This window comes from Sitophilus oryzae, unplaced genomic scaffold, assembly GCF_002938485.1.
Source record: "Sitophilus oryzae breed Bouriz unplaced genomic scaffold, Soryzae_2.0 scaffold_1639_pilon_pilon, whole genome shotgun sequence".
NCBI lineage: Eukaryota > Metazoa > Arthropoda > Insecta > Coleoptera > Curculionidae > Sitophilus > Sitophilus oryzae.
In genome coordinates, this window is record NW_022146324.1 from 2,680,753 (window position 1) to 2,706,674 (window position 25,922).

The following is a 25,922-nucleotide window of genomic DNA, read 5'->3' on the forward strand; positions in this document are numbered from 1 at the left end:
GACAATTTTGTATAAATTGTTGTATCAATATTAGTCATCTTTACTTCTGTAAAAATTATAATGACTTGGCAATTGCATAGCACCGTAATTATAAAAGAATAATCTATCAACAAAATAAAACACTAAATCACCACAATACACCACCAAAACACTTTACTTTTACAATGGACGCGCGTTTTGCTAACCAAGATGCAAAAGTAAAGTGTTTTGGCGTATTGTGGTGATTTAGGGTTTTATTTTGCTGTTGTAACACCAAAGGTTCTAATCCCTAACTGTAATAATCTACCGTTTCGATTATTAAGTAAATTGTGAGTCTGTGGTAAATCTAAACAGAGCCCTTAAGAATAAAGTTTTTAATTAGTAGAAAGAAATATATGTTTATAATTAGTAGAAATGACTTGGGCATTATAATTAATACAGAAATAAAGATGACTAATATTGATACTAACAATTTATGAACAAATTGTTAAACAGGTGCTTAAAGAGAAACCAAATAAAATAAACTGACTTGGTTTTACATGAGATCTCATAACTTTTTATAGTGGAAGAATTGTGTTGCTAGACTTGGCATTTTTTACATTCTATGTTTTCGATGGAATCTAATCTACTTGAAACTTTTAGATTACCCTCGTAGGCAAAGCAATGCAAAAAGAATGAAAACAATTCTTCTATAAATACAAAAGGCGAATTCCCGATGTTCTACACGGCTTTTTCTGTCAAGATTACGGACGGCCTCTTCCTCCGAGCGCTTGTTATTCCTTATCGTCCGCCGGGCGATTTTTACATTTAAATCGGCGCGCCAAGAATACAAAAACCCCCTTGTTCCGATTTGCATACAACACGGACGAATAATGATGTGAACGCGGGCCACGGTGCGTTCGTTCCTCGCACTCGCGTTTGTTTGTAACTTTGTTTGTTGCCGTAATTTTATTTACGGCAAACCAACAACTAAGGCTCGCGGCCCGCCATCCAAGCTGCCTAGCGATTTAAGGCCATTTTCGACTTAAGGGGGAGTCCGGGAGCTGGAACAATATTGAAGAAAAGAAAGGCGTCGGATTGTAGATCAGTCGGTTGATTCACTTTAATATACCGGGTGTTGCATCGTCGAGCGGGACATAGGAAATCCCATGTAAATTTTAATGGGGTCAATTATTGGCTTCCCTAATTATTTTAGAGAATAATTCTATTTAGATTTATTGAAGAGCACTAAAACCCAAATTCAAAAGAATAACTTTTGATTAGCCCGTTTACGAGTTATCGCCGATTTCTTTTTAAATATTTCTCCTTTCTTATGGCCCTGTATTTACTTATGAGCACCAGTCAAGATATAAGATAACTGTCAAATGAAGTTGTCATTTCAGAAATTTATCTATTTAGTGCTTTATTATTATTATTAAAAACTCATACCTACATCGAAAATATTAGCCATAAATTACACTACCGAAGAAAAAGTACTGATGATTAAATTGTATTATCAAGGAAATAGTTATCAAAAGGTGTCGGACATGTTTGCTGCTCTGTATCCGAATAGACCGATACCTGGAAAATCTACAATCGCAAGGAATATCCAGAGATTTGAGACCAAAGGTACCCTAATAAATAACTGCAGATGTGAAGCAAGGCAGGAACAAAGAGAACATGCAAGAAATGATACCGACTTGGAAGTTTTATTGTGCGTGGAAGAGAACGATGGAAAGATCAGCACAAGGAAACTTGAGGATGAAATAGGAATAGATCACACTACAACATTTCGAATTTTGAAACGACATAAATACTATTCCTACAAATATGAAAAGCACCAAGAGCTACGAGATGGGGACGAAATACGGCGGCAGGCGTTTTGTTTTGATATGATGGACAGAGCAAACACGGATAGGGAATTTTTAAAAAACATATGTTTCACTGACGAATGCACGTTTACCTTAAATAATGAACCCAATGTTCAAAATTATTGATATTGAAACAAAGAAAACCAACACAGGTTTGTCGAAACAAGGACGCAATATCCACAGAAAGTAAATGTTTGGGCAGGGATATTCGGACACAATATTATCGGGCCATTATTTGTTACGCGAAATTTAAATGCAGAATATTATTTGGAACTACTCGAAAATCATATTTTACCTGCTTTACATGATGCCGCTAGGGAAAATCAGGAAGTTTGGTACCAAATGGATGGCTGCCCGGCACATAGTACCCTGGCTGTTCGGGAATATTTAGACAATAGTTTTAACGGAAACGTTATTGGCGTAAATCATACAGTAAATTGGCCAGCAAGGTCTACTGAGATTTCGCCAAATTATTTCTTTCTCTGGGGCCATTTAAAAAAGAGGATATACAAGGATAAAAAATACCCAAATCTAGACGAGTGAAAAAATGCTATTTCTGCCGAATGCAATAGAATTTCACTAGCGAATGTAAGAAGAGAATTTTATGATCGCCTGGGTTATTGTCTAGCAGTCGATGGAGGAATATTTGAACATCTTCTTAAATCCTAAAGTTCTAACAATTTACTAGTACCTAAATTAATAAGTTATTGAATATTGTAATAATACTATAATTAACTTTGCAATTGATTACTTTATTTTAGTTTAATTCATATTAATTTGTATTTATACATACACCTTTAAGATTTCTGATGTAGGAATGAGTTTTTAATACTAATAAAGCACTAAATAGGTAAATTTCTGAAATGACAACTTCATTTGACAGTTATCTTTTACCTTGACTGGTGCTCATAAGTAAATACAGGGCCATAAGAAAGGAGAAATATTTAAAAAGAAATCGGCGATAACTCGCAAACGTGCTAATCAAAAATATCTAAAGTTATTCTTTTGAATGTGGGTTTTAGTGCTCTTCAAATAAACCTAAATAGAATTATTCTGTAAAATAATTAGGGAAGTCAATAATTGATCCCATTAAAATTTACATGGGATTTCCTATGTCCCGTCCGACGATGCAACACCCGGTATGATATAATGATAATGTTTTTAATTTCTTGGATATCACAACATCTACATTCTACATCTGTGATTTAATTTCAAAAAATTTGCTTCTATGTAATAAAACTTCAAATAAACAACAAAATATTGTTTTTAAAATATCGCTGCCAAGAGATCTAAAAATTCCTACAAACGGATTTTAAACCACAGCTTATTCATAACCAGCTTGTCGACTTAAGATTATTTGCATGAAAATGTACAAGGTGCACACCAAGATATTTACTACTTACTATGTAAATAAGTTAATGAGTTCTGTGCTCCATGAAAACTTTGTTTAAAAAAACAATCTATGGAGACTTGTTCGGCCCTAATATTTCAGTACCGGTATCCGGTACCACGAAGTACCGGTCCTACAACCGGTATACCGGTTCCAACAATTAGATCGGTGGGACCGATACTGAACCGGTATATTAGTTGGACCGAAAGACCGGTTGGACCGGATGAACCGAATGTGGTTGTTGTGCCAGTGAGCATATACCTCATGATATCGTATTAAAAAATGTATGGAAAAATGTAAATAGAAAGTTCTCGTGCCTGTAACGTTAAGTAATTACGGTAACGTAATAAATACGGTATTTTGGGAGATACATTAGATTTCTCGGAATATATCGTAAATCTATCCGTTACCGTTATCACGTTATTGAACTAACTTAAAATTCTCATTGTTTATGTTCATATTTCCGGCATATTCTTGATTTCTTGTCCAACATTTTCTTTACTTATGAAAAATGGAAAAAGTACTGGAAGCTGCTGTTCTTGGAGATACTATTGTACATTCTACATATTTTAAATAATATAGAGTAGACGCTATTGAATATAGGCCTGTATTTTACGGATATTATAATTTATATAATATACATGAGTGATCCATGAGTAAAGCGGCCCATACATTATCAAACAAATTGCGCAACAAATTGCCAATGTATGGCCCTGTTTGATGCGTTGCGCAATTATTATATTTTTCAAGAATGTTTTAATTTTTTGTGCAACGGGACTGTTTGCGCAACGCGTTGTGTAGTGTATGTGTGTGTTGCGCTTTGTTGTTGCGCAAAACTTTAGTTCTTTTAGTTCTTTCATCCAAATTCTTTGTTTTCTTTTTCATTTTTGGGTAACATCGACATCATCTAGGGCACATACGATATTAACTTACGCAATGGCAATTGAGGACATAATTACAGTTGGGGGTTTGAACCTGTGGTGTTATAGTCTATAAAATGAACTTTGAATTTTGACCGTTATTTTTTACCAACATGGCAAATATAAAACCCCTCTATCAAAAAAGTTACTGATATTCTTTAAATTAAGTGCCTGAACGAATCAGATAGGTAACTCTTTTTACTTTCGTGAAATAGAAAAGGAAAATAATAAAACAAGTGACAGTTCTTCCTCTTCTTGCAAAAATCAACACGAAATGTCATAATTGTCAAAAGTGAAATGTTATCAGCTTTTGACATTTCTAAATATCAGACTAATGCCGTCTCTAATAGAACAGCCTAGGAACGAGATTGATGACGTCACACTAGTTAGATACTACTGATTATTAAATATGCTGTAGAATACATGGAAAACATAATTATTCCTCCTATTTTTGGTTTGTATTTTAACAATGATATAGTTTTACATGAAATATACATAATATACAGTTAATAAACACAACATATATACCTAATTATAGTAATAAATACTTTGACAAATAAACTATGAACCATACAAATGCAGCAAATGTTTTACAAAATACTAATAATGAATAGGTACATAAGATAATGGGTAAAATGTAAAATATATTTTAAATTTTGGGGTTTGAAAATCTAATTTAACAAAAAAACATTCAATATCTACTAATAGTGATGTATTATTATTTGCATTCACAAAATTTATATGTATATTTTGCAAATATCAATGTTCGAAAAATTATATTTGCAAATAATACAATACCATAGAAAAAAAGGCGTCAGCGATGACTATGAAATAACGATCGTTGTCATTTTATATGTAAAATTATTCTAAAATTTTCTGATTAAGTTTTCATTTGGGTTTTCATTATTTTTATTTGGTTTAAAAAAAACGTTTCGGCTAACATTATAGCCTTCTTCAGTGTTGTGTCATATGAAAAAAATAGTGTCGAATATAATCCAAAAAATTACATACGTTTATACAATATATTGTATTTATTAACTGTATATTACGTATGTACATTTCATGTAAACTATATCATTGTTAAAATACAAACCAAAAATACGAGGAATAATTATGTTTTCCATGTATTCTACAGCATATTTAACAATCAGTAGTATCTAACTAGTATGACGTCATCAATCTCGTTCCTAGGCTGTTCTATTAGAGACGGCATTGCGTTAGCATGGCCGCAAGTTGCTAACCTAATAAAATTAACACTAGAAAAGCCCGCGGGATCTGTCAAATTCAAAGTTATTCGTTTCACAGACTATACAACAGCCAAATAAAACACTAATTCATCACAATATACCAAAACCCTTTACTTTTGCACTGGACACGTGTTTCGCTAATCATGTTGGCATCGTCAGCAGATGATTAAAACTCATCTGCCAGTGCAAATTAGAGTTTTTCCAGTGCAAAAATAAACTGTTTTGGCGGATTGTGGTGAATTAGTGTTTTATTTTACGGAAATAGACTTCTAATGCGTTTAAGAAAAGAAATATTTTACTACTTTAATCATTTTAGAGATAAATTCCAAGAAATTGTTTGGATCTAGGTCAGACAGTCAATTCGAAGGCTTAAAACATCCTGTTTATTATCTACCAGTATTTTCAGAAACAATTTAGATTGGTTCCGAACAAAAGCCACGCGGCCACCGTCCTTATTTTGACAGTACTAATTAAAACAAGCCTTTGTCTTCGTTTTATCTGTTCGCCCCTTGCCCCTCGTTTCTCTTGCTTTGTGCCTGAACAACGCCGATGCATCCTCTAATGGACTTCCCTTGTCAGAGTCTGCTTTACCAAATCACATTATCCTTTTATCTTCGCTACATTAGCCATTATGTTGCACATTTTCGTGTTTACTCTTTTTTAAGAGGATTATGAGTCTCTTATTAATGATGAAATAAATATAATTTTAAGACGCTTCGAAAAGTATATTATTGTAGAGATCTTTTTTACGTAGAAAACTTCGTAAATGTATATTTATATTTCAGCAGTTTTATACAGGTACGAACGAAAAGTTATTACTTTTCAAAACAGTTAAAATACATGTAGGTGGCGCCCTCTACTATTAGGAGTCATGTTGACATCAAAATCAAATTTCTCATATCAAAAAACTAACCGACACCAATCTTCATCCAAATATTGACGTTACTTCATAAATTATTTGGAAAAAATCGAAATAAAAATGAAACTTCTACACCCTGTATCTCCGAAAATAAGCATTTTAGGAGATACATTTATACGAACTTTTTTGCTTATTTCTATCTGAAGAATATGCTGCCGAAGTTTCCGGAATACTATTAGGACCACCCTGTATAATTATTGTTCTAAATGGATGTCGATTTTAATAAAAATAAAATAAATATTAGTGAATATGTCTATCGCTCAACCGAGTGCAATTTAACTTAAAAATTTTTTTGTTTTGTTTTTTAGTACCTACCTATTAGTTTTAATTGGATACATTCTCAAAAGGAGTTGATAGGCAAACCAGCAATAAACCGTCTAAAAAATATATCCTAATTTTCTAAAAACCACTTATTATTCCTTAACGTCAAAATACAATAAAAAAAAGGATGACAGAAAACGGAGTCACATATGCGAATAAAATCATTCGGAACATAGGGCTATTTTAAAAGCAAAGTCGGTGCTTGTCAGCGAGTAATTGGAACGCAGTGGTTCTTCTATTGCTCCATTTTCTAGCCAATCGATGTCGCGAAAAAAACTCTAAAACGGTACAGAAATGTTTTCGAGTCTACGATACTAGTCGCCTAGCGATTCTTTGACCTTATTTCATGGCCGGGACTTGTTATTTTCGTGTTGGTAAACATGCAAAACTGTTATAAACTGTTCCGTGACTGTCGGGTATAAAAGTTTTCGTTTCTAGTACGATTCGAATTAAAGGTTTCGTATTGACAAAAGTTCATTGATTCGTTTAGAAGTTCTTATAATAGCTACGTATTAATCGTTAGAAGATTTTCCTATAATGTGCCGATTAAAGTTACTATATTTATATATAAATAATACAGTAGGTAACCATCAAGAAGTTTGCAATAAATTAGGGCATTGATATTACAAAATATTGAATAATGCATAACATACCTAAATAACATTTTAATAATTTTTGTCAAAAACAAAATAAATTGTTTATACCGGGTGCGTCTCAAAAGTGGCTCACCCCAATAACTTTTTTATTTTTTCAGTTAAAAAAACGTGATTTGGTATATTAGCATATGACATAAATTAGGTTTGATTGACGTATTCAATAATTGTTTTCCGTCATTTTCTGTTTCACCGGAAATGACTACAATTTTTGCTTTTTAAATGGCGCCCTCGGTATTTTCTTACTTTATTCGACAGAAAATAACACTCTGAATAGAGTGACATATCATATGTCAACTTTTGACATTTTCGCATATGGTAACGAAAATTTGACTCGAAATACCAAGTGTGTGGTATCAAATTATTTGTAAAAAATGCTTTTTCCAAAAATGCTAATAAGCCACCCTCGTTTCATTTGAAAAAATTGAGATATGATTGAAAATACGATTTGAGCATTTTCTAACTGGCCAGAACAAGACACTAAAAACATTAGACAATCAAATCTATTTTTCCAAGGCTCCTTGATTAAGAATTAGTATTTTTAACATAGCCAGGGTACTCTAGATTGAATTTTAAAATACGATTTTTTATTGAGCAAGAATGTCAAAAGTTGACATATGATATGTCATTCTATTCAGAATGTCATTTCCTATCGAATAAAGTAAAAAACGCCGAAAGTGCCATTTAAAATCAAAAGTTGTAGTCATTTCCGGTGAAACAGGAAGTGACCAAAAATAATTGAATACGTCAATCAATCCTAATTTATGTCATATACTAACATACCGAATCTCGTTTTTTTATCTGAAGGAATAAGAAAATTATAGGGGTGAGCCACTTTTGAGACGCACCCGGTATATTAACTACACTTAAATACACTTAAATTTTGAACACTACAACTTAAGTTTTAATATACCGGCTGGTGTATCGTCGTTGGAAACAGAAAATCTCATGCAAATTTTGAACTGTCCAAATATCGGCTCTCGTATCAATTTTGCAGTTAAGTCGTAGGGTCATAGGTTTTTTAAAGATCTGTCTATGCTGAATACACATTCAGCCATTAGCGTAACTAGCAATTTATCCTAGAGGGGCCTGGGGTTGCGCCCAGGGAGGGCCTAGGTCTTTTGTTCTTTAAAAAATGAAGAATAATATTAAAAAACACATTTTTTGGATAAAACGTTTACATGAATTTCTCTATCAATAAATTTCATAGACTTAAATACCTACAAATTTTCTCAAAAAAATAAAAATTAACACATTTTTTGAACACAACAAAATAATTTTAACGAAACAAAACTAGAAAACGTCATTTTTACTACATCACAAGCAAATAAAAATTAATACGTAGCAAAGAGTCATAATTCAAGATTTCTCTGGGGGTGCACAGCAGTATCCGGGGGGGGGGGGCACCCCTGTAGTTATGCCAGTGCATTCAGCATAGACAGACCTTTTTTTGAACAAGCTAAATTTGAACATTTTCTTACAAGCCGATAGTCAAATGTTAAAATACCTTAAGTTGTCATGTTGTCAACCTATGATTTTATCATTGTTAAATGTAAGTTGTTGGGTTATCTACACTATTATTCACTGGTTTTGGTGTATTGTGGTGATTTAGTGTTGTAATTTTCTGGTGTAACACCAAATGTTCCAACCCCCAACTGTAATACAATGGCATTTATATAATTAAAACAAACGAATCTTACCCATGACCCTGCTACGAGTACGCCATACAATGTTAGCTCCTGGACTGACACAAGGAAGAAGATGGCTGCCATAAGCTGGAAGGCTCCACAAACAATATAGATCGAGCTCCATAGTATTTGCAGTGCAGTCCACAGTCTTTTACATCCTTGGACCATTCCGCTCTGGAAAAAAAAAGAAAAAAGTATAAAAAAACTAGCTTTTATATTTAACCAAAAAAAAAACAATTATTATCTAAAGTCTGTCCGATGAGTGTGGAGACGATATCCAATAGTAGTAGCGGCTAGACGCTTTTGATGCTTTTAGAGGTTTGAACAACAGTATAAAAACAAATATTTTAATTTTGGAGGTTCTGGTTTAAGATGAGTCGATCAGCTTAAATAAGGAAATAGCATCATCAATAACCTTAAAAGTTCTATTCTTCCACCGAGAGATAGGGTATCCCATTTGCATATGTCTTATGGGTTTTGAGTAGATGAGTAGAAATCAAAAAAATGCGGTTTTCACATTACTACAACTAGCTACTTTTTATAAAACTAAAGATGCTTCACACAGATTTGTCCTAGCCCTCTTAGTTCCTGAAATACATGGCAAATTTGGAAAAATCTGGACCCCTTTTGTATCTTGGTTATCTTATAACTTACTGAAAAGGTGAAAACTGGGTAGTAACTAGTAGTAGAGTAACTAGTTTTTCGCTGGAAGCTGTCATTTTCAAAATATGAGCCAATGTTTTTTTAAAGGAACACATTTATATTATTTTTTGTATTCTATTTGTCTTGTTATGAACTTTCTAAAAACAAACCCATCGTCCATTGCACTAGTCCGAAAAAGTAGCAAAATAAACGTTCGGCATTTATAGTAATAATAATAGCTCCCGTATATAGCGTTTAACGCCTTGGGAGTACCAAGGTACAGCTTGCCATACTAGAGCCGTTCGGTATACAAGAAAGGTAATGTGGCTAGCACTACGCTTCAACCGCCTATTATTACCTCAGGATTGTGAATCCCAAGTACTCATTTAAGGCTGAGTCGACCTAGGTACCCAAACTATTTTTATTTTATTAAAAATAGTCGGCTGATGCAATGCCGGGGAATTGAACCCACTACCTTGAGATTGGTAGACGAGAGCCTGTACCTCTACGCCACCGTTCGACCTCCGTTCGGCATTTAACGTTTCATGTAAAACTGGCTAGGTATTTTTACACAAATGAAGAAAAATAAAGGATAAGATAAAGGATTATACTATATCCGTATTGTAGCACATTTTTAGACAACTTCTTTATTTTTAAGATTTTGATCAACAAAATATTCTTTATGTTTGGACTAAATTTTATCGAAAATAAAGACATAATTTAAAATTCTGTTACAATACGGAAACAGATTGAAGTTTTGTGATTACAGTGATATATAATTTATATGGTTTTGTAACAAATTGCTCGCTATTTTATGGCAAATGCTGAAGCTCTGTAAACCTTAATCAAGCCTTATCAAAGCACGTGTGTTTGGAATTTCGGGTGTGGCTTAACACGACAAGATCGGGCTAAGCCTAATATATATTTCCTTCGGCCACACACCCTCTTTACCCGACCCCTAAGAGCCACCCGAAAGTACAGCGTAATAGACTCTTAATAAACTGCACTGAAAATGAACTTGTGGAGCTGTTAGACAATTACAACGATTTTTTTGATTATACTACTATACTTTGAACGTGTGCAATAATTTCACACACGGAAACTACCATGGAAAAGCCAATAGCCAAAATTTTACGTTGAACATAATTCAAGCAACATAATTCAGATGGAAAAATATGTTTATTAACCCGACAACTATTATTTATATGAGATTATTGGGAATTTTTGAGTCAGGAAATATGCCTCAAATCGCTTGATTTGTAAATTAGGTAAAGAAGTTTTTAGTTTACGATCATTCACAATGTTTAAAAAACGCAATTAAAATTAATAGAGTATCCTAGCAACAGCTTGCATTAGTCAGTTGTATCCATAGAGAAAGCCTAATATTTAGCTTATAAAACAATCAACTTTTGATTTCTAACCACAATTTCTCTTGACGGAAGATAAATAGTCAAAGGGCAAAATGACATTTATCGCAAATTTTGAAGTATAATTAGTGGAAAAGTTAAAAGTTTGATAACTTTTTCTATTAATTGAAAACTAATTTTGACGTTCATTACATTGAAATTAAAAGAACAAACTTCTACGCTAATTGAAACCACTAATTTATTCCACTAATTGCGTCTCTGAATGAGGCTTTACGACCGAGAAAGGTGAAAGATTTTCCTTGATTTAAGTAAGAACAATTTTCGGAATGTTGATTTTAACAGGACACTGTCTCTCAATTCTCGAACATAGACTGAAGCTAAAAAACAACGGCCAATGCGGATTCTGTTTTGTACATGTTGTATTTTTAATTACATTTCTTTATTCAAGGCATCAACCTTTAATAGACAAAACTTAATAATGAAAGGTTATTTAAAAATGGAAAATATCCACGTATGCTTTATTGACCAAATTATCGTTCTTTTGTGTTAGGTTAATGAAAAGAACGTAAGTGCCCATTTTTCTTTGCTCGCAGCGCTACCTGGTGTTATTAAAGCCAGTAGGAACCCCGCCCTGTGTATTAATCAACTAACGGTGTTTCCATCGGCGTATCACTAAACCAATTAAGCCTTTAATTAGAGAACTAATTTGCTGGAGCGAACACGAGCTCATCTAGCTCGGAACCGGAACGTTTTTCGCCTGGCTGTGAATAAAAAACACACACAAACTAAATAAAATTAGTCGGCTGTTTGCTCGTGTTACTGACACTACGTGGCTGTGTGTGTCAATAGATAAAACCTTGACCCATCAAGTAGAAGTTGCAAATTTTATGTTAAAAATACACACAATAAAAAAGTAAATAAAAGAAGGTACATATAGATTTTACCAAATAAACTTTTAGTCCCGTGATTAAGCTTGACTGGCACACCGTTGCCCACTTTGACATGTTTTCTTTTAATCAAAATATTTTATGAAACAAAAATAAATAAATTATAAATATATAAATAGTTCTTATTTACATCGATAAAACTCACCTCCTGAATGGCACTTAAGGGACATAAAGAGCCATTAATACCGGTTTTCCGTTCAAAATATTCTAATAAAGTTGCGACGAGTTTTTACGGCTATTAAGCTATCTTGTACACTTCGCACTAAAAGAGGTTCTAAAAAGAACAATGTTCAACTGCGAGGTCTGCTTTTATGTCTATTAGGTCTGCTTTTATGTCTAAACACTTTTATGTCTAAAGTATCACAACACAATTAATTTAAACCAAAAACTCGTAATTCAAAACTAAGTGTCAAAACGAATGACAATGTCAGGAAATAAATAAATGTGGCAATTTGACATTTTTTACAGCAGAGCTACCATCTGAATCGCAAGCGGAAAATTTAAATTCCAGTTAGTTAGTCCGATGCCGAATACGTCCATAGTTGGCAACAATGAATTTAAAAATCGCGTCCTCGATGACGTAGCTAAAAATTAAATTGGTATCGCTTATATAATATGATCATTTTTTTTTCATGCTAATCGATCCGATATTAGATCAAAAAGACTTATGACTTATGTTAAAGTAATTTTTGGAGAGGACCAACTGATAACTAATTTATATGGATAATTTCTTTTGAGAATTTTTGTAAATGTCATTGTCAAAGCTTAAACTTATTATAAACCAAATATATGCAAATCCACTAAAAAAAAATAATTTTAAATAACAAAAATGTCTATCTAACAAAACAATAATGTACAGAATGTTCTATTTAAATTAACGAAGAAAATTTATTTCATATTTTGGAATAACACATATTATTTTAGAAAATTTGGCATGGAATTTTGAACACCCTCTATGATATAAAAAACAGGGTGCAAATTAAAGTCCTATCCTAAATGGCTAAATCTTCGTAACTCGGATTTAAATCAAATTGATTTAAATCATTGCACCCTGTAAAAAAACGATATTTATGATAAAGTAAGAACATATCAACTATAGTATATATCAACTTTAAGCATGTAAGCATAATGTAAGCATGTAAGCATGATTTCAACACACATATTATCTTTAATATTTTTTAAAAGCTGATTTTTTTTTCATTTATTTATTTATATCTCTGAAATTATTTATGAAAACAAATTTAATAACATCTTAAGATTATGTAAAGCGATTATGAAGTACTCGTATGTTCCTGAAATAAGCCCTAGTACATATTTTAAGTATGCACTTACACAAAATGCTTATTTTTTATAGGGTCCAGAGATGACCCACACACTGTTGCATTCTTGCAGGACCCTGTATATTCTATATACTCCTATAAAGGGTGCATTTGAAAGCAAAAAAATATGACGTTAGTCAAAATTAATAATAACTATCAAAGAATGAAATCGAAATGCTATTACCATAGAAACGCCTTTTGATCTTAAGGGTCTTAAAAAATTCAACGGTATGGAAATTTGGAAAAGTATAAATGGGGAGAGAGAGAGAGAAAGATATATGTGTTAAAGACGCATCGACTGTAGAGTCTTTTAGCGTCACTTTATCCCATTATTTATATATTTATGTCTAAACTAAACGTTCTCCGTAAATATTTATATATGTTTATATACCTATGTCGATGTCCTATTATATAATCCAACATAGCCTTGTTATTTTGGAAGGAAAGGGCTACCTCTGGGTTATCCACGATACCGTGTTGTTTTCGTTTTAACGCATACTTTGGGTATTCAAAGATAATGTGTTTGACGGATATTGGAAGATTACATGTTTCACAAATCGGCTGGTTCTGTCCTTTAAGGAGGTGTTCATGGGTAAGTTTCGTGTGTCCTAAACGAATTCTAGTGAGCACAACGAAATCTCTTCTAGGTAAGTTAACTACATTATTTTCAAAATAGTCCCTTTTGATTTCATGAAGCTTATTATCATTCATGTCTAAGTCCCATTCTAGTTGGATTATATTATCGATCATATGTTTGCCATAATTCTTTAGATCTTGCACGGAGAAAACGAGGTTGGTTTTATGAGGTTGGGAGTTTTTGCAGCCAAGTAATCAGCTCTGTCATTGCCAGGAATTCCTATGTGGCTCGGAAGCCAAAGGAAAGTGACGCTGTAGTGGTTGATATTGGCCTTCTGTAGAAGCATTTTGATTGCCATAACTAGTGGATGGTTGGAGTAGAAAGAGGAGATACTTGAAATGGAACTCAATGAATCGGTAGCCACGACCCATCTCTTATAGCTGGAGGTCAATATATGTTGAATGGCCTTAAATATTGCAAAAAGCTCTGCTGAGAATATTCCCGTTATGAGACTTAGTGAGAAACACATTTCTTTATCAAACGTATGAAAAGTCGCTCCAGTGTGCCTATCAGTTTTCGAACCATCGGTGTAAACCAGTCGATGACTCTTGTACTTCGAGTTGATGAAATCTTTGAATTGTGCTCTTATAGTGAGGTGTGAGCATTCCTTTTTGTTGTGGACTTTGAGTGATAGGTCAAGCGAGAGTGGGTGCAGACTCCATGGTGGAAACATACGGGAGAATGGCGCAATAATGAAAGGAGGAGGCAAATCGATTGACAGTTTTTCCTTTATATCTACATAACGGTGGTGTGATGCTGATTGATACTGTTTGTATCTATGTTTGATTTGGGGGTGAAAAATTTTGAAGAATTTTTTGTGATTAGGGTGTTCCGGATTAACATGTAGACCAATATAATTTCTAATATAATTTAGTGTGAGTTGTTCTGATTCACACATTAAGCTTGGTATGGGACTCGTGTGAAGAGCGCCCAGTGATTTCCTGATTCCCATGTTATGTACCGCGTTCAGCTTATTTAAATAAGACCGTGGTGTAGACGCATAAACTTGGGACCCGTAATTGATTTGGGATAAGACACAAGCATTGTACACCCGCAAAAGAGAAACATGGTCTGACCCCCAGGTGGTGCCAGATAGAATTTTAAATATGTTAAGATTAGTTTGGCATTTAGAGATTAAGTTGCTGATATGGGTTTTGAAATTAAGAAGTGTGTCAAAGGTAATGCCAAAAAATCGTTGTTCGTGCTGGGAGTTTATTCGATCAGAGCCAATATATAGGTTAACGGTCTTCGAGCAGTTTCTTTGGCGGAAAAGTATAAATGGGATTAACCGTTTTAGAAGAAGCAAATTTTTTTAAACAATGCATTTTTCTCAAAATGTCACTAATAAAAAAGTTTTTCCTCTTGTAAAGACAATCCGGGGACATACTGCAGTATATTATCTATATGATTCAGACAATTCAAAAATATTTTTCTTATTTCTTGTATATTTTTTAATTCACCCTGCTGTCCCTGAGAAAAATATGCATTATTGGTGACTGGTTAAATAAACACTTTCCTTTATTTAAACAAATAAAGTATCATTCACCATAAAGTGACTCTCCGCTTAACGGTTACATTATTTCCATTTCCTGCTCGTTTGAATGCCTACACGTCCGACTCTAGTGAGCAGCGAAGAGCGCGAAAAGAGATTTTTCGAAGAGATAGTACGCGCGGTAGACGCGATGGCAACGCTGGTAGTACCAAGTGCATCTGCGAAAGTCAAGTTCATGGTCGAGGTCGCGCGCTATACGACTGGTGGATTTTCGGGTCGCTGCATACGCTCGGTCGCTCGTTTACTAGGTCAACGGCGCAGAACCGATCGACTTTGTTAAATAAGAGACAAGATACCTTTTATGGTATATAGTATTGAATATAAAAGTATATAATATTGAATATGTAATATATTGGATATCAATTTTTTAGTAAAAAAAAATATCTCTAATACCTAGTCGATGTCGTCTGTCATTTTAATTCAAAATTAAATCGGGTTTTCTCTGTTTGTGCGTCTTTGTGTTCCAATTGTGATACATTTTTTTTTTGGATCCAATTTGATGTTTAAATGTTTGGTATTCCACTAAGCTAAAGTTTTTGGTAACCAACTCCTAGCATCCTTCATGCAGAAATCTACGCTCTCGAAAAATGCGTACAATTTATCTTAGATAGGAAATTATGGAAAACAGGTACAGTAACTATGGAAAACAGGAAATAGGTACTATGGAAAACAGGAAATAGCCATTTTATACGATAGTCAAGGAGCACTAAAAGCGATCAACTCACCATTAATTCCGAGTTGGTCAAAGAGTGCCTAGAGAAGCTGAACAAATTATTAAAGAAACTACCTAAAAAAATAGGTAAAGTCTTCCTGGGTGCCCGATTACTAGGAGATAGCAATGAAAAAGCAAACGATCTAACTAGAAAAGGAGCAAACACTCCACTAACTGGTACAGAACCGTTCTGCTTCCCAAGTGGTAACCAACTAAAAGCGGAACTCAAGAACTTGGAAGACTCCATCCGCAACCTGGAATGGGAAACTTGCAATAATTCGAAGAAGTTTCTGGGGGCTTACGACCAAGAAAAATCAAAGATCTTCCTGGATTTAAGTAAGAACAATTTTCGGATTGTCACGGGGTTTTTAACAGGACACTGTCTCCTCAATGAGCACCTCACTGAAAGTAAGAAGAAACGACGAATGCAGATTCTGTGGGGAAAATGGGGAAACACCAGAACACCTCATCACTGAGTGCGCCGAGACGACAACCATTCGTGCCATGAACTTTGGTGAGACTGATATTGGAGATGCAGAACTACCCTCTGTAAAACCGTCCCAGATACTGTCTTTTGTCTAAGCCCTGGGACTGTATGATGAGTTATAACTCAAGAAAGGAAGACACAATAGATCTGTAAGGTCGCAGTGATTAACTCCCCTCCCACTCATTCTAATTCTGAAGGGGAGAATCTTTTAGCATTCCTCAGAGGTGTCGTTTTCAGTCCACCTAAACTTGTGTATTTAATATGCCCACAAAGACGGTATTTGAGTGTGCTCTACAGGAAGAAGTCATTCTGCGAAAGATCCTGTAGTCTTCTCCTATTGTATCCCCAATAAACACATGAAGAATATTCAAGTCATTGTTATTTTCTTCCTGTTCAATTATTTTTGTCTTCACACTTCCATGTGCTTAATACCTTAGTGCCTTTAGTTTCAAATCTCCGCCTCCGGTTTATTCTTTAAACTGTTTACTTATTCGGTATAGGCTTTCCGGAGACTGAGCTGCGAACATATCCAACACAGCGGGAATACTATTTCCAGCAACTATACTATTTTACAACTACCGCAATTTAAAAATAGATTTCTACAAATAACTTTTAAATGACTATTCCAAATGAAACAAAATTCTACATAAAAGTTCATAAGATACACTTTTTGAAGAAGTATTAACTCTTCAAAAAAGTCTATCTTATCAACTTTTGCATAAAATCATCTGGGGAGATAATATTTGACCTTTTCAAAAATAACATGGGATTTCCTATGTCACCTGTTCCGATACACCACACGGTATAAGGGTTTTCCTTTTTTGGTTACTCAGTAAAAATTATAGCATAATAGTAATCTGTGGTAATGTAAGGAAATAGAAAGTTTTAAATAGCAACGATTAAAGAGTTTTGTTTTTTGGAAACAATTTAAGAACGAATCTAGTATACTGCGTTATAAACTTTCTAGCGTTCTTAAATGTACATTATAGTGAATTATTTATTGGTAGATGATTAAATTGGGTGGATTTAGAGTACGGAATAATGGGCCATTTTACGTGCTTGAAACTGAGGTTATTAAAACTTTATTAAAGTACGTACGTACAGTTCCGTCTCTTACCCGAAAAACTTTTAACTACTTAAAGCGCCATAAAATTCACGCATTTATTACTGTACCGTGTAATTTACCGCAGGATTTATTATTATATGGCGTTTTTGATAACACGGACTGACGAACGTTTTAGTAGGACTGTTGAAATATCTCGGATTTGAAACTCTAGGGATTATATGTTATGTAGTTCTTTATAACCATATGATCAGAGACAGGGTTTTAACCATTGAAGAAAATGTTATGGAAGGATAATAATAAATTTAATAATAAATAAATAATAAATTTTACAAGAAAAATATAGATACGTTATACTTTTTAGCCGACCATACCAACAGGTATGGTAGGCTATTAAGATCGGCAAAAAAAGTTTTTTTTAATTTCACTCAAAATGAGTTATTTGGGTCATAAGTGACCTAAATACAAAATATTTTCATGGTGTCTGTCTATCTGTCTGTCTGTCCATCTGTCCGTCAGTCTGTATGTAACACGATAACTACAGTGAACGCTTATACGATAGCAACGGTGAAGGCTTATTAAAAACATGTACAGAGTATAATTTTTGCATCACCAATACGTGGTTCATGCTGAAGGAAGTCCTTTAAAGGTACCTGGAAACATCCCAGATCAAACCATTGGCACCAATTGGATCACGTAATCGTTCGAAGGACACATGTAAAAGATATCAGTCTCACAAAAGCCAGAGTAGATGCCGAATGTGGCACTGATCACCGACTTTTAATTTCAAAAATGAAAATCCAGTTAAAACCCAAATATCCACACTGTAAAAAACAAAGCTGCATGACCAGATTGAACGTACGGGGTCTAGAGAACAACGATACTGCCAACGCCCTCCGGGAAGCCATCAAAGAATCACTCCCACCGATAACTTCAATCTCAATCGTGGAAGCTGAACAAGGCTGGACACAACTAAGAGATGCGATACATAAAACCAAAATCCAACAAAAAGAAACAACCAGACTGGTTTAACGAAAATCAACCGCATATACAGGCTTTGTTGGAACAAAAGCATAGAGCCCATCAAGCAGTCACTGCAAATCCACACAATCCAAGACTGGTAGACAACTTTAAAGTAGTCAACAACACGCTTCGAAGAGAACTGCGTCAACTAAAGGATAACTGGTGGTCACAAAAAGCGAATCAGATTCAAGAGTATGCCACACATCACAATTATTGTAAATTCTTCGAGGCTGTAAAAGAAGTATACGGCCCAACTAAGAAGGCAAGATGCCCAATCATGGCACAAAACGGCGAACTTCTAAAAGAGGAAGAGCAAATCAGAAACCGCCAGAAAGAGCATTACAGCCATATCCTTAACCAAGAAAACAACCCCAATATGGAAGCACTCAACATAATACCTCAGTAAAACAGCCTCGATGTATTAGACATTCCAATAACAGAACAGGAAATAAAGGACTCCATAAAACAACTTAAAAACAACAAATCAGCTGGCTGTGACGCGATTCCGGCGGAAATCTATAAGTGTGCAAGTAAAGAACTTATTGGTCATCTTAAGGCTCTCTTCGATGTCATATGGGAAAGTGGAGAGGTACCTCAGGACTTTTGCAACGCGAATATTGTGAATATATTTAAGAACAAAGGAAGTGCATCAGACTGCGGAAACTACCGAGGAATTTCACTACTGACTATCGGCGGAAAAATTCTTGCAAAAATTATGTCAAACCGCCTGCACCCACATATAGAAAAGATCCTCCCAGAATCGCAAACGGGCTTTCGCACCAACCGCGGTACCGTCGATTTCATATTCTCCATCCGCCAACTACAGGAAAAAGTAAAAGAGCAGCAGTCTAAACGTTACGTTGCATTCGTTGATCTAACAAAAGCCTTCGACTCTGTGAACAGAGATGCACTTTGGGCAATTATGAAAAAGTTCGGAGTACCCAACAAATTTCTTACAGTGTGTAAAAGCCTCCATAACAACAACAAATCAAGGGTGTCATATTATGGATCACTGAGCGATCCCTTCCTAACAAACACAGGCGTTAGGCAGGGATGTGTCTTAGCGTCTTTCCTATTCAATATATTCATGGCAGCGCTCCCCATTATAGTGGACAGCAAACTGCAGGAGAGAGGTTTGAGCATTAGATACAGATACGACGGCGGTCTGTTCAACATAAAAAGACTCAGGGCAAAAACACGTACAAAATTCATCACAGAACTTCAATACGCTGATGACTGTGCTCTAGTTGCAAATACGTTACAGCAATTGCAAGAAATGTTGAACACATATACATGGGCATACGAGGCTTTGGGACTTAAGCTGAACATCGATAAAACTAAAATCATGTGCACTCCCCCGGAAGATCACAACAATGCTATAAAAATCGGAGAAGAACTATTGGAATATGTAGCGGAATTCAATTACCTCGGCAGTTTGATTTCGGAAAAGGCCAATATCGACTTTGAAATTCAACACAGGATTAGGAGCGCCTCAAGAGCATTCTGGAAATTAAAAGACAGGGTTTTCTACAATCATGACTTGAGCACAAAAACGAAACGCAGTGTTGTTGCAGTGTACCGAGCAATAATAATTCTCACCATGTTATATGCAAAAACAACGAAACCTGGGTGCCGTACCGCCGTACCGTCCGTAACGCATTAAACAAGTTGCAACAGAGACATCTTAGACAACTCTTAAGAATAAAATGGTTCCATCATGTCTCAAAAGTATCGGTCCTTGAAAAAGCTAACTGCGAGAGTATTGAAGTCATGATTACAAAGTCCCGCTTAAGATGGGCTGGTCACGTATGCAGAATGCAGGAAAACCGCATACCAAAATCTCTGCTTTACGGTGAGCTTGTAGATGGTAAAAGGAGGCCAGGTGGACAACTCAAAAGGTACAAGGATGTTTTCCACAAAAACTTAAAGGGGTATTAACAAGGAGAATGAGTGGGAAGGAGCAGCTCACAATAGAACGGAATGGAGAAAAATTGTAAAGTCAGTTAACAGCGACAACCAAAAAGTAAAGAGGCAACAAAATGATTTTTGAATGTCTGGAGTGCGGTAGACAGATAACATCACGTATCGGACTTTTCAGTCATAGAAAAGCTCATGAAAGAAAACGCCTTGCGTGACCATCATCTGATGCGTGTCAAATTCTCGTCAGCGAGTAATGGCAGTAACACGATAACTCAAAAACCGCTAAACCGATTTTAACCAAATTTGGCACAAAAATACTGTGGCACCCGATAATCTGGCCATTAGTTTTTGGTGGGGATGGGGGGTTTTTAGGGGGTATGGGAGGGGGTTAAAAATTTTAAAAAATCGTAACTCCAAAATTACAGTAGCTAGCGAAACGCGGTTTTCAATTCAAGTCAAAGTCGCAGTTTTTGAGATAATTGAAACTAAAAGAACTGCCTACCAACTTTTTATTAACATATTTTAGTATGGGACTCCCGGCGCCAATTTTTTTAACACACAATTAAAAATCATATATTTTTACGTATTTTGACAAAAAATGTAATTCTGTAAAAACGGTTTATAGATATTTAATGATTATTACTAAACGATATTAAATTCGCAATAAGTTTTGGTGAGTTAAAAAATTAAATTTATATGAGGAAACTTGAGGAATCTTGTAGATTGTCTCTAGACATATTCGCAAAACTTGTGTAAATTTACCAAAATAAGGTGGGCGGACCATAGAAGGTCATGCTCCTTTGAAGGCCAACTATCAAAAAGCCATAGTTATTGGCATGTGATGACAAATTCCTTCCACTCACACTAAGCTCCATTAAACTCAAAGACACAATTACTCTAAAAAGTAAGTTCTTATGCAATTAACCAATTATTATCTAATTTTTTGTACTATAAATTATTAAGTATTTGTTATAGTTCTAAAGAAAAAAATTATAATTTTGCTTTGATTTCGGTTAAAATATCGGTAGTTTTCCTGTGAAAGCCGGTCGTTTCTTATATGGCCAATAAAAAAATTGACGGTTGGCTTTGCTAGGGTACATGGGCCTTACTAATGTAAAACTTGGAAAATAAGTTCGTCATAATAATGCTTTTATTTATTCACTATTCTAATAAACAATATGCATTCCTTCGGAAACTCTCTATTTATTTATCTAGTAATGCTAAAACACTCTATTTGAAAGTCGATTAGAGAAAACAGTATGATTCATTGGCAAGCGATGTAAATATTTGTGATCTTAAAAGCTTGCTTGAAGGCTTAGCTTGCCGGCGCGCGGCAGGTTAGACAGTAGTAGACAGGCCGGCCGCAACTGCTGTATTGTTGTGTTTTGTCACAGGGCTGACAAATAGGGGTTGCGAGTCTTTTGACTAACATAATTGCAAGTCGTTTGACTGTAAGCCAACGGGGTTGTTTGACCACAGCAAGAAAACCTCTTGTGACGTCCTGCCTTCGAGTTGGTCTTAAGAGTTTGAGGTCTCCATAATGTCTTCTCGATTGACGATGCGGCGTTGGGGTAGTGAGCTACCCCCATTAGCTTATTCGATTGGGATGTGAATCTGTTTAGCGGCAGAATTGCGTCCCTGGGAAGCCCCTATACTATTTCAGGTGACACTAGCTAGTTGTTGGAGATTATTAACCAATAGATTAATAGATCCGAATAATATTGGAATTAGATGGAAGATTATGAATGGGATTATTGAAAAAGAATATCAGTGATGTCAGTGGCTAGTGGCGGAGTATCCCCGGGTGAGTTTTACTATTTTAACTATCAATTTTATCCAAATCAGTAAAATGTTTGTTTTGTATTTCATGTGTTACAATGAGAGAGTGCTTGCCAATGACAACTAAATGGATATTTGAGGTGAATTTGCATTTGTAGAAATTTTCATAATTTTAAAAAAAAAAAATAGCGATTTTACACTAAGAACATTTACTAATCATGAAAATAAGAACACTTAGTTTTTAGTTATAAATACGTACAGGGAAAGTTGTAACAATGTTTATAATATTATTATAAACATTATAACATGAAGGTTATTCAACTTTTTAACTATAAAAACATTTTGGCCTTACAAAGAACAAACTCATAAGAAGGCCATTATACTTTTTTTTTGTAATTTCATTCTTTTTTGAACGCGTTGGGAGTCTCAGTGCGTGAATGATTAGTGTTTTATAATTTAAGGGTAAGTATATTATATTAATTATATTTATAAAAAGTAGTATAGTTTCACTAGTGTAGTTTCTGTAAATATAAACCCAACTTTCTTCTCAAAAATACAATCTCCATTTATTATAATTATTTGCATCTTAACTTTAGATATTTTTTAATGTAAACATACTTAATTGTTCTATGATCTCTCTGTATTCAACACATCTCTAAGTATTATTTACTCTTTCAGTTTTGGGAAGACAAATTTAATAGAGAACCGGAGTAGAGGACTCTATACATCCATAATCTCTAAGTTGGCATGTTAACTGTTTTGATTAGATACCTACTTTTTTCTTTTATATTTGTGTATTTTGTATCTAATGGCAATTTTTTTCCTGTTTTGGTTAGGCGCAGAATTCCAGTAAGGTTCTTCTAGACAAAAAAAAATACAAAAGTATCTTACATACATAAGTTTTGTTTTGTGACTTTATTAACATTTATAATAAATATTATTTATTATAAATTGATTAAAATAATACATATATAAAAAAATAATTAATAGATGTATCATAAAAGTTAAGAATATTTCAGAAAATAACTGGTTACACTAAGAGTTACTTAAGCATTAACCAACATACGAGCCAACATAAGGTCTTTTTTTATCATTTCCTATGCAGATATCTAAATTACCGTTATACTCCTATTTACTTCTTTTTTACATAGCTCGTGCTTGCGGTTAATTAACATATTAAAATGTTACAGATAAATATTAAATAAGATATAATCAGAAAGTCTTACAAGCGAGATAGTTTTTAACCAATATTCAAATCCATAATTATCTACAATTAATAATTGTAGGTAAATTAATTGTAGATTATTGTAAATATACTAAATTAAATTGTTATATAGTACTTTAATTAAATTATTTACTTTTATGTCTTTATCTTGATGTTGTACTGTCATTGGAGCCTTCAGCAAATGTACAGATACCAGGCAGGTGTAGGACTTCAAAGGTGAACATAAAAACCCTAAATTATATTGCTTGTCTTAGAAAAGATTCCCTCAATTCATTAGAAAGGTTACATAGCATTCGACAGGTGTAGGAAGTCTCGAATTAACTAGGTTTAATAAAGAAAGGATTAATCAACATCGTCTCTTCACTTTTCGTGAGTCTGTATTTTCCGGGTCACTGTTACTCTTCGATGGGTTTTATGTATATTCCAACGGCGTACCTCTTACGGTCGACGTAGTGTTGTCGGTCATTCTGGACTGTTCTGATGTCTTGCTCCTTCTGGTATCGGTCTTCTTGCTACTATAGATAACGAACCGGACCCCACTCGCTCCGCTCCGCATACCTTTTGAGACGCCAAACATTGTATAATCCCACTATCATCTCTTCTCTCTCGATATCCACTGCTTCCTTGATGCATAGGTGTACGTGGAAAAGTCGAAACCCAGTCAGTATACGGAATAAATCAGTGACATTGACTTTGGAGTGAGGCAGATGTATATTATCAGCTTCTCCTCAGCACTCCTGCTATCGCGCTCATTCGCACCGGCAATTGCGCTGCTCACTGGGCAGGTGATATCCGCTAATATCATCGGAAAATTTGACTTATTTTATGATCCGTTACGGAATAATTGGTCGGCGGTCCATAAACATCATCAAAATCCATCTCACGTCTCTACCCATGTGCTTCGGGCTTATTCTTCTTTACGAGCCGTGGCTTATTTCTCACCAACCACGGGAACTTGTCTTCACGGAACACGAAGCCAGTTCTTCACGCCGATATTCTCGGTCGGGGAGTGCACAAGAAGTGATGCAAGTATTCGATTTCCTTCACAACATCAGATTTCAACCGGAATTCTCCCTCCAGGATATATTATATGAGAACTTAGTAATTCTTATACTTCTGGTCTGTCGATATACACATACACGCAAAAAGCATAATGAAAACGACTCGCTCTCGCTCGCAATCTTTCACATGCCATATAGTGGACTCACTCCGGTGCTCAAGATGATGTCGATCCGATTTGCTAATCATACTTTCAGAATTCCACAATTGGTGAAATGAAACGAATTTGCTACACTGCGTCCACATCAAATATACGATTTTACTACGAACATTTTATTCTGATAATTATACAACTTCATATACCTCATAACGAAGGTTATACATAATTCCATCAAACATTTGATTTGATCTGACAGTGACAAGTGACGCGGGGTGATGATTCGAGATTTACAGGGAGATGGCAAAAAGGTCCTTACTACTGCTGGTGTGCCTGGTCCAGTGACAATATTGTGTAGCTGTAGCTGTATATCGTGGTGTATATCGGGTTGCATAATTGTAAAATTTAAATAAAATAATATTTAACAATTATATTTAATTAAATTATAGTTAGTTGCCATAATTTATGAGCTAGCACACAGAGGTCGTAGCGAGGAAATTTGACTGTTACAGTCTGACAATTTCTCAAAAGGGGTAAATTGGTTTCTTATAGAACCTTTTACGTAGAATGATGGTAGTTAGTTTATGTCCCTATTTTTTCTATGTAAATATTGACTGTTTATATTCTTAATGGGAATATATATCTCCATATATATTACTCAAGAAATTAATTTGCCTTTTTACTACTCAGTGAGCAAAGATTTGTCATATTTAGTGTCATTTAGGGTACATTAGGGAACAGTTACGTATCTGCTTTTTATTGCTTCATATTAGGCAAAAGATGGGACTGGTTTGGTAACAACGACGTCACCTAGAACACATTTACCTTAAAGGAATAAAATGCTCACTGGGTAGCCTTTCTAAGATATATAAGATCCTACAACAGTACGTCGTGAATCTATAGCTCCTATTAACTATTAACTACTATTTAAAATATACAGTGTGTCTCAAACAGGTGTTAGTGGACGAGGGTGGATTTTTTAAATGCAATACTATTTATATTACTACATTTTCAGGTTCCTTTCTGATCACTTTACGTATGTAAAGTGATCAGGACGGTTGATGTCCACGGTTCTTCTTAAATTTCTTTTGCTCCTCGTATGAATGAGCTTCTGAGAGATAAATTG

General features: G+C 34.6%; 1 protein-coding gene across 1 annotated transcript in view; it reads right to left on the bottom strand.

Annotated features, from left to right (window-relative positions):
* LOC115880601 (serine-rich adhesin for platelets-like) overlaps positions 1-25,922 on the bottom strand; it is a 189,245-nt gene that overhangs the window by 94,189 nt on the left and 69,134 nt on the right. Inside the window, exon 2 of the mRNA XM_030897874.1 lies at positions 8,980-9,141. Within this exon, the coding sequence (XP_030753734.1) occupies positions 8,980-9,141 (162 nt within the window). The remainder of the gene's footprint in view (positions 1-8,979; positions 9,142-25,922) is intronic.